General features: G+C 39.4%; 1 protein-coding gene across 1 annotated transcript; it reads left to right on the top strand.

Moving 5' to 3' along the window:
- Positions 1 to 6,233: 6,233 nt before the first annotated feature.
- Positions 6,234 to 16,588, top strand: LOC118115875 (alcohol dehydrogenase class-3 chain L). Its single transcript, XM_035167068.2, has 9 exons — positions 6,234 to 6,352; positions 6,932 to 7,033; positions 8,074 to 8,215; positions 8,469 to 8,556; positions 8,667 to 8,886; positions 11,623 to 11,883; positions 12,854 to 12,989; positions 14,392 to 14,530; positions 16,495 to 16,588. The coding sequence occupies exons 1-9, from the start codon at positions 6,335 to 6,337 to the stop codon at positions 16,517 to 16,519; spliced, it is 1,131 nt and encodes a 376-aa protein (XP_035022959.1). The 5' UTR covers positions 6,234 to 6,334; the 3' UTR covers positions 16,520 to 16,588.
- The last annotated feature ends 2,452 nt before the right edge of the window (positions 16,589 to 19,040 follow it).

The following is a 19,040-nucleotide window of genomic DNA, read 5'->3' on the forward strand; positions in this document are numbered from 1 at the left end:
AACGGGTTCGGGAAGTGATGTAAATACATTTGTGTCAGAGAGATGAACATTGTGGTTCACAGCAGAATAAACAGAGAAAATGATCTTTCAACTGATTTTTAATGTTTATCTGATGAATTTATGTCACAAACAAATGGTTGCAACACTTTCTGTATGCCTTTTCAAAATAAAAGCACTCGAGCGTTTCTGTTGATGGAATCCATTCCCTTGTTTAAAAAGTTTTTTTTATTGTGAAATATTTGCTGGAGCGGAAGATGCACGGCTTCATACTGTGTAGTACTGGTATTTATTTGATCAAAAGGGACTTCTTTCATACAGGGCAATAATCATATTTGTGGCCATATTCAAATCAAAGCCTATATTTAAAAATATTGTGCTGCAGTGCAGAACATGTTGTGGAACTGAGAAGCTACATATTTTGGATTGTAAATATGAATTGATATTAATTTGAATATTGTGCATTGAATAGAAAAAATTGCACAACTGCCTTTCTTTGTGTATATTTATTTATTGTACATTCAGCCTTTAACAGAAATTGCAAATAATAAGTATGACCCTCCTAAGTGGGTTTTTAGGAAGATATCAACAAAATCACAACTGTTTGCTGTCCTGGCTCCTAAATGGTGGAATGAGCTCCACATTGACATCAGGACAGAAAGTCTACACATCTTCCGCCGCAAACTAAAAACACACCTCTTCCGACTATACCTTGAATAAAAGTTTAAACTAACAATTTAGTAGCACTTAAATGGCACTTACTTATAGCACTTTGTAGTTTTGCTTTTTTGAAGAAATTGTACTTTCTTGATTCTTGTTGTTCTGGGTTTGTTCCTCATGGTTGATGCACTTATTGTAAGTCACTTTGGATAAAAGTGTCACCTAAATGAAATGTAATGGTAGATCTCGGCTTAAGTTTGGAATTAAAAAGTGATCTTGGTCTCGAAAAGGCTGGTGACCACTGTTGTAAACCATTTATCTAATTAGTTTAAAGTGAACAAACAGGTGACCGGTGCTCTGCATCAGTCAGAGGTGGCGGGGCAGTCTGCCTGCCCTCAGTCTCCGGACCAAGTTGTCTTCTTCTACGTCCTTGGATGAACTACAGCAGTGGTTGGCCTGCGGTCGTTAATATCAATCCCACCAGATCATTCAGATTATTTGATTATTTTGATTTCACGGGCTGACACAGACATTCATGGGTGTCACTGGTGCTGATCTCCGTTATGGCAACAACATTCACAGAATCACCAAGTTGTCTTAAAAGTAACAGCCCAACTTCCCCTTCGTTGCTGGAATGCTTTACACTGAGCTGAATTAAAAAAGCTTTTATCTTGAAAAGTTGTGAACTACGGTCTGAATCATGTGTCAGCTGCTTAACAAACCTCTGAAATAGCTGAAATACAACCTATGAATAAAGAAAAGCAGTTAAGTAAATCCCTCAGTGACAAAGCAAATTCTGTTTCATTTTATGAAAAACACTAACCATAAAATATTTGCAGATAAACCAGATAGGATGAACACATAGTTTTCTAACTTCACTCTGCTCCATAGACTTTTATTTAGAGTTTATAAAAAGCTCTGCACACGTCAATCACACAAACAATAAAAAGTAACAGCATATTGTAGAACTGTTTGAGGGGGACTCACTAATGACAATAATTCTGAAGTCACTTGGAGCACTAACACAGGTCAAGCAAACAGCCCATTCCAAACAGGAAGGTTTAGAATATCTGCAATATAGGCAAAATATGCAATATAAATCAATTTGTTTCCTTCATAAGATAATTCTATTTGACACAGAGGTTGTGATGAACGTTGCACAAAGGATGTAACATTATATCCTGGTTCTTGCTAATGTAGCTTGTTGCCTTTTACGGTGAATGTGAAAAGATGTCTATGTTTTAGGAAGGAGTTTGGTAGCCCCCTCCAGTAGTGGTTTCCGTAGCTGTAATATTTCTCATACCTCATGCTTGGTACCTTCATGCTAGTGTCACTGCCTTCTATCGATCCTCGAGTGTAAGGCAACAGTGGACTGGGAGCCCAACTGGCCTTTAATGACTGATGAGAGAGGTGCCCCAACCCCAGTGAGGTCTGCTTCAAGGTGAGACATGTCCCAGATCAATATCAGTAGCAGTAGAAGTTGTAGCTGACAAAAGACATACACAACTTTGTTTCATCACCTGTAAACAGGGTTTATGGGATGAACTGTCCACAGTAATGTTTCTTTAACCGTTCTCTGCAGCAGCCTCTGGGTAAATCTTGAAAACAGCTATCCTGGTAATTCAAGAACAACAGGCTGATTTATAATACGTTCTATAGAACCATCAGGAAGCAAGGGGGCTGATTTTGCCAAGGCTATTGCTCTATCTCGCCATCTATCCACAACTGCTCCAAAATGTAAGGGGTCTTTCTCCATCCTTCCACAATATTTCATTTAAAAAAATCTGTTCAGTAGGTTTTCAGTAATCCTGCAGACAGACAATCAACATAACCTCCTTGGTGGGGATGACACGATGGCAGCAGCCACTAATGAGCAAATCTTTACAAATTGGATTGAAGCATCCGTTGAAGTGCTTTGGGTTTTACACTGTGGATAACTAAGAAGCCTACAAGGTAATGACATTACACTATTGGGGTTCTGTTTCTCATTAATCCAAACAAGGTATCCATCAGCCCTAAAGCTCACTATTGATATGTTGTATGTTATTAACTGTGATGAAATGTCAATGTGAAAATGACACTTTGAAGCCTGCCTTAGCCTTTATTTACACCATTCTAAAGGTTTGAGTAGAATTTATTTGAAAATCACACAACACAACATTGGTTTTGAAATCCAGGGGACAAGGTAATACCATATTCCATTGTCTATACCTCATGCACGGACCCTGGGCACACGCTGTCTCCTCAGCTGTGGGATTTGCACTATATATGTAGACAGTTAATACTGCTCTGCTGTGCATGTTTCACTTCTGATACATGTATTAGATTGAAACAACAGAAAAGAAAACAAAAGAAAGATGTTTTCTGTGATGATTTCCTGCTCTGAAAGGGAATTCTCACTCTTTACAGGACACAAAACCCTCAAACATTAAGAGACGCACAGACTAAACACAAAAGATTTATGTGGAATCAGGCTCCATGTGTGTTGTGTTTGGCCTGGGAGCTGTGAGTTTAGCTGAAGCCATCGGCTGCAAGGCTGCCAACAGAATTTTAACAACTGACATTGATTCAGTGAAGCTTGAGGAGGCCTGAAGGTGTTCGGCACGACTCTGTGAACAACAGGGTTCATAATAACACTATCAGTCAAGTTGTGGCTGAGATAATGGAGGAGTGGCCTACTCTCTGGAAAGAACTTGTGGTATTTGATTTCATCTGGTCAACACATTCATGTAACTATTACATAATAACCTGTGTTCTAAGCCAGGGATTCTTAATATGGTAAAAATATTAGGGAGGATGCAAAAAAAAGGGACGTGATTGGTCTGCATCATTCTCTGCAGTATATTACTTATATAACTGTGACCCCCACGGGACCTGCAGGTGAAGAACCGTGGCTCAGATCACTTGCTCTCTTCCAGCAGTTAGTGAAGGAGAGGTGAGTGTCGTTTATTTAGTTACATAACCCACATTTCCTCAGGTCGTGCCAAGACACTGCACTGATTCTCCTCAGCTTGCACAGTGTCTTAGACTCCTGCGTCCCATGTGAATGGTGTCAGCGTGAACGTATCCTGGACAGACGTGTGAATTTGCAGTCAGACTCAGCTGATATCTCGACACATGAAAGGACTCTCTGATAAGAGGTGAAACTCATATGAATCCTACCACGGACACGTGAATCTCTGGAAACTAAATTACATTCTACAATTCTTTATCTAGTTGGGAAGGTGGATGTACCTGAGCCCACCTGGACAAGAAGCTGTAGCTGGATGAGTTTATCACTCACAAAATAACTGTGACCAAGGTCAATGACGCCACTGAACCGATGAAGCACTGCCAGTGGAAGATTTATAGGTGCAGTGTAGAGTATTTCTCCACATTAAGAGCCCTGTCACACATATGTGAATTTCTCTTTGTCTCCCAAATAAAACCTTAGATTCCTGTGGCGAGGCAAATCCAAGCGTGGCTTTACGTGGAGTTCAACTTTGATGAACTCTGACCTGCAATATTCGTTTCCATCACATGTGACCGCACCATAAGACCACTGTGTTGCTTTCAAGTAATTCAGTAATTTACCATATTATGTCGAATTTCCGCATATTATTCATACAAATAATAAACACAATAAAATGATCTTTTAACAGTATTGAAGTATTGGATTCCACACAGATTGACACTGTAAAAACCATCTGCAAAGATGAACAGACAGGCTTTGTGGTCTTCTGCTTTGTTTGTGCTGTGTGTCAGAGTAACAATGTCTCTGAATGCTGTGTTACATTTAAAATGTCAGTTCAAAAGTGTTAGCTCTGATTCAGACAGACAGAATGAAATAAGCCTCCTTGGCCCGAGGTAATAATGTGCAGCATCTGTCTAACGATTCAGAAGTCTGTCCGTTTGTTGAACTCATATCTCAAGAACCGTTCATCTTCTTGGCAGTACACTGGAATTTGTATTGTTAGGGACCCAAGAAAGTGTGCTCTGGAATTTGAACGCATAGTGAACAGCTCTTTGTGCAGCAGTGCTGGTGCAGTTTCTGGGTTCTGTGGACCGAGTCGTGCAGCCGGTCTTTACTTTCCGTTGCTCAATTACTGCAGGTCACTATTACAGTTTCGGAACAGCCTTACCACAGGCCAAGCAAAAAGCCCTTTCCAAAGCAAACAGGTTTAGAATGGACATTACATCAATCCTGTTCGAGCCTTGTTCTCATTTGCATGAGATTTGAGTCCATATCTTAAAGCCACATGTAATCTGCACCTTTCCTAGCTAGCAGGATTATGTAAAAACCCGTGGGTGGATTACCACGAAACTTGATGGGAGGATGCAGTATGGGTCAGGAAGGAGCCCATTAAATTTTGGTTCAACTCCATAAAATTTTCATCACTTTCTTCAATGTCAAGAAATTGAAATTTTTCAACATTTTCCTTGATTTCTCAAAGAACACGTCATGGATCTTGATGGAAAAAATCATGCGCATTCAGAACTTTAACATTCCTTGACATAGGACTTCACACATAAATATATATATAGATAGATAGATAGATAGATATAGATATAGATATATAGTAAAATCAGTAAAGGCAGATGTTTACCCAAGAAGAGATCCCTGCAACAAATGAAACATGTCATAGCCATTAATGGAACCCATCTCAATTACCAGAATCCATGTATAAGTTCATCCAGTTCCATCTTTGTATAAAAGACTTGGTGGTTTTACATCCTTCCAGCTCACAGTTATCATTTTCTTGGCAGTCAGCAAAGGAATCCATAATAAGTATTTCTGGTTCATGTTATACTGGTCTTTAGGTATAGCTCCCAACAAAAACAACAACGGATCTAAAGGATTATACTTTTTCAAAATGCATTTTCCTCTTTAACAGCTCTCCAAAATTCTTGCATTTCTGGGCAGTGTCAGAATAATTGTGTGTGGTCTCCTACCTTTCCACAATTTCTCCAGCATACCAATGGTTGTTGTACATATGAGGAGAAGATAAGAGGTGTGTTCAAATATCAGATTTTTCTGATATTAACCCAAATTCTTTCCATAATTGGCTGTTAATTCCTTTATGTGAGCTTGCACATAAGTCTTCCCATATGTTAAGTCAGGTACATTTACAGAACTGATATCTACAAGTGTGTGAAATTTTACAGGGTTTGATTGAAATTAAAAAATGTTGGGTCTTGGTGGAGGTAAGTGCTCAACTTGCATTCTACTTCTGAATGAGAGGGAGTTGAAGACTGAATTTGACACAACTGCCTTGCTGTTGTTTATAGTATTTATCCAAATATAATGAACAAAACTTAGGATACTTAATTTGTGATCTGCATTCTAAAAAAATGTAAGAACCATTAAAACACTCTGAAATCACAAGCAAAAGGTAAACTGTACTTAAAAGAAATTATTTAATGAAACTGTATTTCCAGATCCTAAACCCTAAATCCTCAACCTGTCAAACCAAGTGACACACTCTTGTATTTGAATTTGCAACAACAGAGAAAGAAGTGTTGATATTTCCTTCCTCATATCTTAGATGAGGAAGGAAACAGGCATTGTGGGAAGGACTGCAGCGAGTGCTCCAACACGACACTCAGCCCATGAGGCAGGGCCTTGCTTTGTGATTGGTCCACACTCTGATAAGTTCCACACCTGTCCCTGTTGGCGAGGCTCAGCTTATGAAACAGCATGGCAACTGCAGGGAAGGTAAGCATGCTGACTTCTCCTCACATATATTCGCTCAGTGAACTTCACTGAGGGTTTGAATGGATTCAAGTGAGTCTACACACAGAAAACCCTTCTGGGATTTCCATGGCTCAGTGTCATGTTTATGGAGCAGAGGGATTGTTTACAGTAGACGGACATGAGGGGCGGATCTGAATCTGAACAGACTCTCTGCTGCACTCTTTCACAATCTGTAAAGAAAGACGATGAGTCATTGAAGAGGTCTGTGTGTTTCTGGTTCAGACTTGGTGCTGAGATATCTTGTTCAAACTCATGTTTTTGCAACACTTCCACACAACAGGTCAAAGTTTCTCTGAAAGACAAGTTTTGTAAGGTTCAGTTACAGTCAGAATGTGGCAAAGAACAGAGTAGAAGAACTGTCAGCCAGTCCAACATCCTGTTTGTCTGTCGGGCCAAAAGAAGCCACCTGTAATATTCCCCCTTATTCCATTTAATTGGACGATTTCCTGTGTTGCACTGACTGGGTGACGTGTCCAGCGACTTGATGCAATGACAGATTCCAGACCAGCTGAAGCTCTTGGATGTTGTTTTGTGTTGTAGGTGATCCGGTGCAGAGCTGCAGTAGCATGGGAGGCTGGGAAACCTCTCGTGATGGAGGAGGTGGAGGTGGCGCCTCCTAAAGCAGGGGAGGTTCGGCTCAAGGTAAAGACTCTGGGTTTGACAATTTACACTCATCTTTATTAATAAGGTCTGCAGTGGTGGGGGGGGGTGCAAGATAAAAGAGTTGGGGGCAAACCCTTCACAACAAACTCCGCTGATAACAGCTATATACACACTGTTTATAACCGACTCCATGTGATTAACAGCCTCTTTTCAATCATTGTCTACAGTTCTTGTCAGTTCTCGTCATTTAGTGTATTGATTCTCTAACACTGCAGTGTACTTTGCACCCTCCCTCCTATATGTTGTAAGAGTCTATATATACGGTATATATGTTGTAGGAATCTCCTTTGCTGATATTTTAGCTTGACTAAGAAAGCACAGCTCTTTATTTTAATACAAACTTCCCACCAGTAAATACTGATGTGTGAATATCTGTTTAACTGTAAAGAGAAGTATACTTTAAAGTATAAGTAAGATTTGATTGATTGATTTCCTCTGATTTCACCACATATTAAATTGAATACAAACTCATGATCATGATATTACAATGATATGGAGTTAAATTACAGAGACAGAAAAACAGCAAAAACAACAACATAGGGCTTGAGCAATAAATATTTTCACATTCTACCCAAATAAAAGCCATTTAAAAACAATTGGATAAAGGCAATTAGAGGAAGAAGATTATCAAAGTGTTAAGAAAAAAATTATAAAACACAGTTATGTGTGGAATTACAGTTATAATAACTAGGTCCAAAAATAATTATATATATATATATACATATAAAATAAAAATATTCATTACATAAAACAATTGCAACTTGAAGTTGGAAGGTTTAAGATCAACTTTCTAAAATGTCCAGAGGGTAGAAGTGTACTTAATTTAAAGATATGCTGTATTGTGTTTCACGAGCCAGGTGCACTACAAGAAAAGGCAGATTCTCTAAGTTCAGGGCAAACTTTTAAGGCAGAGTGATGAACAAATTGAAAGTTTTAATGTGTAGACAATGTGCGCCTATAAATCACGTCTGTAGATTTAAATGATCCTGCATTGATCCGATGCTGTTCCGTCATTTCAGGTTGTGGCCACAGGGATCTGCCACACTGACTCCTACACCCTGAGTGGCTCGGACCCTGAGGGAGTTTTCCCCGTGGTGCTGGGCCACGAGGGAGCTGGTATCGTGGAGAGTGTCGGAGATGGAGTCGTCAAGTTTCAACCAGGTTCTCTTCTTATATTGTACGGTCTTGACATTACAATGCAAAGTGCCTGGTATGTTGTAAATTGGAGCTATACAAACAAAATATTTAAAAAAAAATTAATTACTGGCTCAAATATAGCCCAGGTTGCCACGGATCCAAAAGGTTGTTAATTTGAGAAAAAAAATGTAGTTTTTTTTAGAACAAGTAATAAATCCTTGAATTTGATGATTAAGAAGGTACGTGACCCCTGTAAAACAATGTGCTTGTATTTTAGGGGACACAGTCATACCGTTATACGTCCCACAATGTGGAGAGTGCAAGTTCTGCAAAAATCCCAAAACCAACTTGTGCCAAAAGATCAGGTAAGTGTTGAATCTCCTCTGTGCAGCTCCACAGATTAGCTGCTACATTGAAAATCTGTCTTTCCTTGTGCAGTACCTCTGAACGGTTTGATCCGTGTCTTGTCCTCTAGGCTCACTCAGGGCAAAGGCTTGATGCCAGATGGGACGACTCGTTTCTCCTGCAAAGGCAAGAGCCTCTTCCACTTCATGGGCTGCAGCACGTTCTCTGAGTACACTGTGGTGGCCGAGATCTCTCTGGCCAAAGTGGACCGCAGGGCCCCGCTGGACAAGGTTTGTCTGCTGGGCTGTGGCATCACCACCGGATATGGAGCTGCTTTAAACACGGCCAAGGTTAGTCAGCTTTCCTCCCCTAACACCACTTTGCTTCGATCGCTCATCACAACCAGGCACTAATAGTCACTGTGGGATGTGTACGGAAACGTGTCACTACCCAAGAAACCAAATCAAAAGAGGACTAGAACTGCGCTCAGTAGATCGAATATCTCTACCAAGGCCCAAATCCCTTTAAATTCAGTCAAGCAACACCAAATTGCACACACTCAGAGACATCAGTCCCATAAATATGATTTCAAGATCTCAAAGATCCACAAAATTTTCTCTGGGAAATCAGTGAAAAAGTAAAAAAAAAAGATCTCGCAGTGTTAAAGAAGGTGACATTTTTTTTTTTAATGGATTCTTTTTTGGTTCATTCCCCACCCTTCCACCAAGTTTCAAGAAAATCGGTTCTGTAGTTTTTGCATTACCCTGCTGAAAAACGGACAGAGAAGCAGCAATTGAAACATAGCCTTCTTGGCAGAGCTAATGAATAATGAACAATAATTGGCACGTCAGAAAGCACATTTTCATTTTATCATTGTTTATTGAGTATTTCAGTTGTCATTTTTATTCAAACTGTTTTCTTCCCCACTCTCACGCTCAAACATGAAATCCCTGATCATCCATTTTTTATACTCCATGCATGTGAAAAGAATGAATATGAGACTACAGTAAATACTAGTATGCTGCTACTGGAATGTCGATACATCATTTATCACCTTGTGAAACTAGGTGCATACATAATTAAATAGAGTTTGCAGAAGTTTATTTTTGTATTTATGTGATTGTCTTCTCAGTACCTCGCAAAGCCTGTCAGGCAGAAGAGCTTCGTTGATTCTGGTGGGAGCTCAGGTTCCTTCAATTCTGTAAAGCTTTTTAGTGTTGGTGTATATTATTTAAGCCACTCTGGTAATTATGACAGTGTCAGTCAGTAAGTCACCACTTTGGTCCTGAAGGAAAATATCTCCCAGATGATCCTACTGGTTTTTAATGATCCTTTTATTGGTGCAACTTAGCAAAAAATTCCGACAACATTTGGGATAAAAGCATCAAATTTGGTGACAGGCAAGTTTGGATATTGAGCCATCATGAATTTTGAATACAGAAGCTATGGCAGCCATTTTCCAAATGGCCGTCAGAGACAACTGTTTTCAGATCAGTTATTTTTATCAGTAAATTATAATGACAATAATATGATATTAAGGACATACTTAGTTGAATATGTATAAAATTCATTAGTACCATACATAGTTCGTGGGAACTGCCATTTGGATAATGGAAGTCATTTCAAATTCAAGATGGCTGCCTTTTTTTCAAGATGGTTAGATGGGTAGATTTGAGCTGTGTCCGAAATCAACCACTCATTGATTAACCCCAACTTTACTGTGTAGTGACTTCTATGTAGAGGACTATACAGTGAGAAGAAGAAAAAACTTTCACACTACTTGGCACATTTACTCTGTGCCAGTAATTACGTAATTGTCCCAGGATTCTGACTTACAACAACAACAAAGCCAGCTGGTGGAAAATCTGACAGTAAATTTTAAATATTTATTTTACAGTCAGTATTAATACGTTTAGGTGAAAAACCCAGTGAATAATAATCATCTTTAAATACAGATTTAAACGTGTTTGTCTCAGTTTGTGCTGTCATGCTCTGCTCTGCTCGTATTTACATTTATACGACAGGTCGAGCTGTTGCTGCTGCCTTCTCTCCATCGTCCCTCCTCCGCAGGCACAATGCATGATGGTATTACTCAGGCAGTGACCATCTGTTGTACATTACTTTTAACGCTGCATTGTGGGAAATAATGAGTGCACTATACAGGGTATAAAAGATTTCACTAAACATTTGGACAGCATTACAAAATGGCAAACTCACTACATTGCTGGCTCTATAGTGATTAGTGAGTGATTTTGGACACAGCCTTAGTCTGATACGGATTAGACGGCTATTTTGAAAAAGGCAGCCATCTTGAATATTAATATATTATCCAAATGGCCGTTCTCAAGATTTATGTATGCTCAATCAATTCAACTAATTATATGCCCAATATCACATTATATGCTTGATGAGAAAATGTATCAGAAAACAGTGGTCGCCGGAGGCCATTTTGAACAAATGGCTGCAATGGCCACCATATTGAAAGGTCCTAATGGGTCAATATCCAGATTTTTTTGCAATGCCTTTGGCTATAATTATTTATTAAAAAAAATATTTTGGTCATTTATCAATTTCCTTTCGTGTCACGTCTTTCTGACATTTGTGCTTTTCAGTGAAGTCTCTCAGCAACTGTTGGCTGCCATGAAGTTTGGGACAAACACTCTTCGAGGTGACTCACTTGCTAACACACTAATGTGGTGAACATGGAAAACCTTATTCCTGTTCAACATCACCATGTTAGGGTTGCCATTGGGAACGGTTAGCCTCTTGACATTAGCATTTACGATAGGTCAAAGCACAGCAGAGCCTCACAGAGCCTGTGTGATGATTGTTAATGATGACTTACTGTTTCCGTTTATTGATTATTAGCATTATAGCAGTATTTACATGATACCAGAGGGAAAACACAGCACAGTCAAAATGTGTTGGTTCTATTTCTAAACATTATGTAGCATTAATTTGAGGCAGTAAAGTTGTTTTATATTCTCTTCAGCATCATTATTTCTTCCCCCTGCTGTGCACTGTGTCATTCAAAGCCACAGAGATGTGCTGACCTGCATTTGCCTCTGGTGTTTCTCACCCCACAGGTGGAGGCTGGGTCGACCTGTGCAGTGTTTGGACTGGGGGCACTGGGCCTCGCAGCCATAATGGGTTGTAAAGCAGCCGGGGCCGCTCGGATTATTGGCGTCGATCTAAACCCTGACAAGTTCCCCACTGCTCAAGAGTTTGGGGCCACGGACGTGGTGAACCCGAAGGAGCACAGCAAGCCAATCCAAGAGGTGCTGGTGGAGATGACGGACGGAGGCGTGGACTACTCCTTCGAATGTGTGGGCAATGTGGCAATCATGGTGAGGGAGGGAAATAATAATATGTATATTTTATATTTATTACCATATTACTGAACCGTAATAACTAATCTGTGGATGCTGAATAACCACGAGTCATGATGTGGCTTAGTGAACAGTTTTATAAAGATACAAATATTTTTTAGAATGAAAACGGCCTCTTGTTGTACAGCAGGTATTCATTTTATTCCATAACATTTTTACTTTTATAAATGTATTACTATTTCAGTCTCACCTACTTGCATGACTACAATTTTAAGAATGAACTTGTAATATTACAAGAAAAAATGTGTGTAATGTTATTGTGGGGTTATAAGGAAATCTGTCTTGTTAAGTTATGCTTTAGTATATGTTAAAAAAAATTATACTTAATATTGTGGCACATCAGCATCACATACAATATTAGACTTGAAGGAAGTTGCCTCTTTTTTGGAGAAGGAAATGTTTGTTAGTGGTCGACTGAATATTATCAATTTATTCTGGTAATATTATTACCTTTTTATTGCAATATTACAACTTTGTCTTTATAAAATTGTGACTTTATTCTTGTAAAATTACAACTATATTCTCATAATATTACAACTTTATTCTCCCTAGACCGTGACCTGAGAATTATGATAAACCCCAAAGTCTCGCACGTAGCGCATTTTGGAAAGCTGAAGTCTTCTGAAAGTTAAGGCGAAGGTAGTAAAAGGGCGCATTATAACTATGTTCTTTTTAATTTCTAATGTTAGTCGAAATAATATTATGCCTTTATTCTCATAACAATAAGACTTTATTCCTGTAATATAAAAACTTGATCCAACATGGCCCTAATACTCAGTCATACATGACAAACCTCCTCCCCCTGTCAGGCCTTCAAAGAAGAACACATAAAGAGAAGAACACAACTGAACAATGGTTGAGTTTGTGGTCAGGTGCTGTCTGGATCCGACAGAGGTTTTATTGTCCTGACTTTGTTTCCTGGTGGCAGAGAGCAGCTCTGGAGGCCTGCCATAAAGGATGGGGCACAAGCATAATCATCGGAGTGGCAGCTGCCGGCCAGGAGATCTCCACCCGACCCTTTCAGCTGGTGACTGGACGCACCTGGAAAGGCACTGCCTTCGGAGGTAGCTACATTGTTGTTGAGGCCTCAATTCAGGACGTTTCTCAGGGAACAGAATCTGACTGCTCGTTCAAGATCAATACAGTGGCAGATCTAGGATTTTTCTAAAGCAGGGGCCACAATTTACACAGAGGGACCAATTATATGTGCAACATACATTCCTTGTTTACTGTTTGCTCTTTTAGCTTTGATTCAAAGCCACATCATTTAATTTATTTTGGGGAAAAACGCTGTGTATGCTTAGAAAATAAATATTCCTAAATTGTTATATTTGTTGCTAGTATTTTAAGTAACTTTTTTCCCTGATGGAACTGGGGCACTGCAGCGGCCAATCAGATTTCAGCTGCAGCCAGTTCCTCACTTGGCCCTGCCCCTGGATCCGCCCCCAGATTAATATATTCAAAATCATAACAATTAATATTTGTGTCTGTGTGGAGAATCACTTTCTATTCTACTCATTCACTATACTCGAGAAACTATTAAGAAACACTCGATAGTTCATAGTGAGCAGCAAGTTGAGATTTCTGACCCATTAGTCAGGTGCATTTCCATGTTTTCCAACTTTTATCCTCACAACCTTTTTGTGTCATTGTGTGAATATTTGAGGGTATACGTTTCACACAGTTTGGATATTTACATTTAACAGTGCGGGGTAAAGATATAATGTGCTAAAGTGAATGGAGAGTGATACAGTGCTCCTCTCCATACTCCTGATGGTGTCGGACCACCATCACTTTGAGAATAGAATAGAACCATCTCTGTAAAATGCATTACAATGAACTTTTTTGCACCGATATTCTTGGTCCCCAGAGGACGAATCACAAAGACTTTGATGATCCCATGACTTTCAATCTAGCGCCACCAGCAGGTTGAACGTTTTGATTCCGCTACAATTATTAGATGGTTTGTCATGAAATCTGGTTCATGTTATAAAGTTTCATGGTTCATGAGGTTTAATGAACTTAATCAACATTAACAATAATGGGGAAGCAACAAACAACAAAGGAGGCAATTTCTTGTTTGTTTGTGTTCCTGTTCCCTGCGTGAATGGTCTCCATTCCACTCACCCACTCCATATCTTTACTCCCAGCTCTCATTCCAAGCAAACAATGAGCACATACTGCACAAAACAAGCTCATCATTCATTCTCTACAATAAAACTTTGTGGGTCTGGCTCAGAGCCAAGCTGTTACACAGACGTTTACACTGACTAATGTACACACTCACAAAGGTGTGTAGGTGGAGGTTCAGAGCAAATATCCCCCAGGTTGTAACTTTGTGGAAACAGTTGTGTAACGTCTATTAACAGGATCACTTATTTGCTTTTCATATAGATAAATATTGTATGCTCTGTTTGTGTATGAGTCCTGTTTTGTTCACTTGAGGCCCTTTTACTCTTTTCCTAGGATACAAGAGTGTGGACAGTGTTCCCAAACTGGTGGACGAGTACATGAACAAGAAGCTGAAAGTGGATGAATTTGTTACTCACACTTTGCCCTTTGAGAAGATCGCTGATGGTTTCGATCTCATGCATGCTGGGAAATGGTGAGCCTCGATTTGACATACATACCTAAGGTTTTTTAATTATGTTAATGTGTACCACGCTCTGGTGTCCCTCTGGGTTTAAACTGACTTGCATGAAAAGAACCATCTCGCCACCTGGTGGCTGGTTGCAGTATAGGCCTTAAATTCCACCTCTTCCTTGTTAACAGATGGGACATGGACCAAATTAAGAAAGCAAAGCAAAAGTACATGTGTTTGATGTTTATGGTAGCTTTAGTTGTAGTTAGTTATTCAATGCTATAAAAACGTGGTGAAAGGTCATGTTTGACAGCTGAGACTGAATTGTGATTGGTCTAGCGCTTATATCAGCAGAATGTTGCTCCTCCGGCTACATCCCCCTATCACTACCGCACAGACTTTAGCTCCAAATGTGCAGCGTCCATATGCAGGATATTTGAACTTTATTTTTGGATAGTGGGAGGAAGTGGAGACGTGTCGTCCATCTTTAAATACAGTCTATAGTTAGGAACTTATGCATCACTCCTGCACTATGTTCAGGACATACTGAGACCCTGAGAGGCTTTTATTCAAATACAAGCAGCGTGTATCAGTAATGTATTTTAAAGGTCATATATGTATATGAGATTGTCAACATTAAAAAAGTAGCCAGTAAGTGTTTTCAATGTAAAAATGGAGTGGTGTAATGGCATCCTGAGCAGAAAATGCAGTCACACTCCCCGTGTGTGTGTATGTGTGTGTATGTGAGTGTGTGAACCGAGCTTCTTTCTTCCTTGTTTTCTTGCCAGCGTGGGCACACATTCATGTCACTGCATGTGTTTCCTTCCTTTGAAATTGTTCCCATGTCTATAAGGTCTAATCTATGTGTTGATGGAAACATGACACTTATGTGAACTTAGTTTTTTCACTGCTGTTTCACGCTGCCGTTAAACCAGAATTTCCACAGCTGCACAGCTTACTATCCTCTTATACCTACTAATTCCACAAATGTCTGTCTGGTTTCACAAGTGGCATGTGTATTCTTAAACACCCAAGAGGGTGCAGAGTAAATTTTAATAAACAGGCACACAGTGTCTTGCAGTCAGTTGGGGCGGGGCAGCTTTAACAGTCATCAAACCGAGTTGAACATTTCTTCTTCTACGTCTTCTACGTCAGTGTTTGGCAACTGGCAGCCCATGGGCCAAAACCAGCAATAATATCTGTCCCATCAAGTCATTTTGATCATTTTTATTTCACCACATCAGGCTGACTGGTGCGGATCTCTGTCATGGCAACAACATTCGTAGAACCACTTCCTCTGTAGCAATTTGTCTACAAAGTAATACACAAAGTTTGTCTTTAGCTGCAATGCTTCATATCGAGATGAATCACAGAACTTTTATTTCGAAAAATTTTGAACTTAGATCTGAAGATTGTATCGATTTTTTAAATCAAAGTTAGTAATGCTAGCTGGCTACCACCCCCGTGCAGACCTGCAGTAACCGTACTAAGCCTGTAATAAGTTCAAGCACATATTTATGGCTCGACATGTCTCACTCCATTCTGCCAACGAAACCCATTTCACCAGTCAGCACGGCAGCTAGCAGGGTGGTTTTGGGGACTTTCATGTATACACCATAGAATGCATATAAAGATGGATGAAGTGTCTTCACTACCTAAAACTGTCCAGAAGTGAAACCAAAATATTTTGAATTTGAACGCTGCGCAGAGTCTGTGCTGTAGAATGTGGAGGATGTAGTCGTGGTAGCAGGGTCCCGCCCAACCAATCACGAGTCAGTCTTACCTGTAAATCCTGACCTAAACCAAACTTTCCAGAAAAAGGCTTGAACATACATCAGTGGGATAAGAACCTAAAATCACTTAAATTTAACTAAAATCTATTTACCGTTCTTTGATTTTATTAGTTTAGATTCATATTGTAAATATAATCTTTAAAACTAAAAAAACTATCCCAATATTTACTATTTAATCCCATTTTTCTCTTTCAGCATCCGTGTGGTCCTCCAGTTCTAGATGCAGAGGAGCACTGAAAACATAATGGAGGTCCATGTTGTGCTGAGTCAAATAAATAATCTCTAAGTTCCCTGTCTGAGTCTGTATTATTTGAACAATTCACAGTCAGTCACCTCTTTGATCAACCCCCCCGAAGGAGCACATGTGAGAAGATTGTGAGAGAGAAACAGGAACCAAAACAAGATTATTCATAAATATTCAGAAACATCCTTTGATCTAGACTGAATAAATAACAAATACAACCACAAACAGTCGAACAGACATCAATGTTGGCAGGTTGTTAATCGATAAGGATTGCTGAGTCCGAGCGGAGGCCTGATGACGAAGGATGTTGGAAACACTGCAGATGAAATCCAGCCTTTTTAAATACTCGCAAAAACATCCTTTGATTATTGTCCCTGTAGGATTGGAGCACACAGACATGTAACGGGTACACAAACTTCTCCCTGTAAACCTAAGTGTCTCCAGTCTCGGGGAAAGCACTTCCACTTCAAAAACGTTGACTCAAAAGTGGAACCGACTTGATAGGATTCTACAATGCCTTGTACGCCGCTATGCCAATCCTAATTAGGTAAAAAATGTTTCCCCAGCAGCTCAGTTCCTGCTCTACAGCCGAAACGCAAAACTGAACTTTTCCCTCCTCTATTTTTTGTGCCTGATGAAAACACAATACAGCTCAAAGGATTTGGGGCCTTTTAGCTTCAAAAGGCCTTTTTTTCACCACAAACATGGCAGGAAACTTTCAGTAATGTGCTGAAGATTCATTTAATCAGATTTTATCGTTTGAAAATAATATGATACAACTGAAATCACAACAAGGCTGTTCTTCTCTAATGATTACACAAACAATAATATGGGAATGTATTGACTACTGTGACGCTGTTCTCTCTTACGACTCCATACCTCTGCAGTTAGGATCATCCCCCCACTCCTCATCCAGCTTCACTGGCTTCCAGTCCAACAAATAGTACACTACAGAATTCCCCACCATATCTGTTGGACTTTCCCGTGCCCTGTTCTATTCCTCAGGTTCTCTTCTCTCCGTCTCAAATTTAAACTCACCTGCTCGCCTCCATGACACTGGAACTCTCTGCCACCTCGCGTCCACCAGCTGGAATGTATTGGACAGTTAAAATCTCCAATCAAAACACATCTGTTTGGATTTAACCTTTGGTCTCAGACTTGTCACATGTGTACTGTTCTGTGTCTTGTCCTCTTAACCTGACTTTTATCTTGGTTTTACTTTTTAATTATTCCTGTTCATACCTTGATAGATCGTTACGTCTCCTAATCTTAAAATGCTTGGTTTTACTTCAATAATTCAATTAAAAATAAATATTATTATGATTCTTCGTATTATTGTCATATAACTATTATTAACAACGTGCAATTTCCGCATATTTCAGTACTTGAGATTGACTTGTAGACTAAACATGGCTTTTGAAAATGGAATATTCTGCATTAATGTAAATATACAGTAGATAATAACATTTGGGAGTAATGGTAATGACATATTCAGTATAAATACAATGTCTCTGGTTTGATTCCAGTCTGGAGACATGACGATGAATGATTGATTAATCTAATGAACTGTTTCCAGTCTCTAATGTTAACAGTTGCAATGGTTAATGTGTTATGACATTATTATCTGACCCCACAGTGTCATCATGATGACATCATTCCTACCATATCAAATTAATTGTTTTTCGATCGATATAAGCTTCAGGTCATGTCTGTAGTCCTATAAAATGCAGAGCGACCTGGAATATTTTTTTAACAATGCATGACATGTCGTCACTTTTCAAATGACATCATATGATGGGGATTGACTATTTCGGATCCATTTAGTCTTTATATCGTCGCTCTATTATTAGTAGATATAACGACCATTTAGAATCTGACTATGAGGTAATCTACAGTAAATCCAGTAGTCATACGAGGCAAAACGATTGTTGTGGCAGCAGATCACTGTATTAGTTCAAGTATTCTGGTGTGTAATTAGCAGCACACAACATTTGATAAAAAGCAACGGTCCGATTTAAAAAGTGAGATGTAACATGTTGATAAGCGAGCTGCAGAGGAGCTGAGATGACAACCATGAAACAGACTTAGTCAAGTTTGTACCAGCGTTCATTAATGTGCTTGTTCTGAATTCAGTGTTTCATTGTGCACTGAAACTGGGCAATCGCTTTGTTTCGAGACAACTTGTTTCTACTGCACGAAATTATCTTTTTTTGTCACTGCAAACTAAATTCATAGTTGGCCAAGTTTTCAATGAAGTCTGGTTTGTGGAGCTATATAGTTATGGTGCATAGAAAACATCCAGTGTAACTCCAGGGACTGAAATGTTTACCTGTACAGTCATGCTAATAGTGTTCCATAGGAGTTAAAGTCCAACATTGTCCTCCACAGAGGTCAAACCGCATTAAGGCTGACAGGCATCCAGAGGGTTATTTCAAGTCAAATAAACCACTTTGGGGATTTTAGATCACTAATCTAATCAAGGACAAACTCGCCCATA

The sequence above is a fragment of the Hippoglossus stenolepis genome, chromosome 10 (assembly GCF_022539355.2).
Source record: "Hippoglossus stenolepis isolate QCI-W04-F060 chromosome 10, HSTE1.2, whole genome shotgun sequence".
Lineage (NCBI taxonomy): Eukaryota > Metazoa > Chordata > Actinopteri > Pleuronectiformes > Pleuronectidae > Hippoglossus > Hippoglossus stenolepis.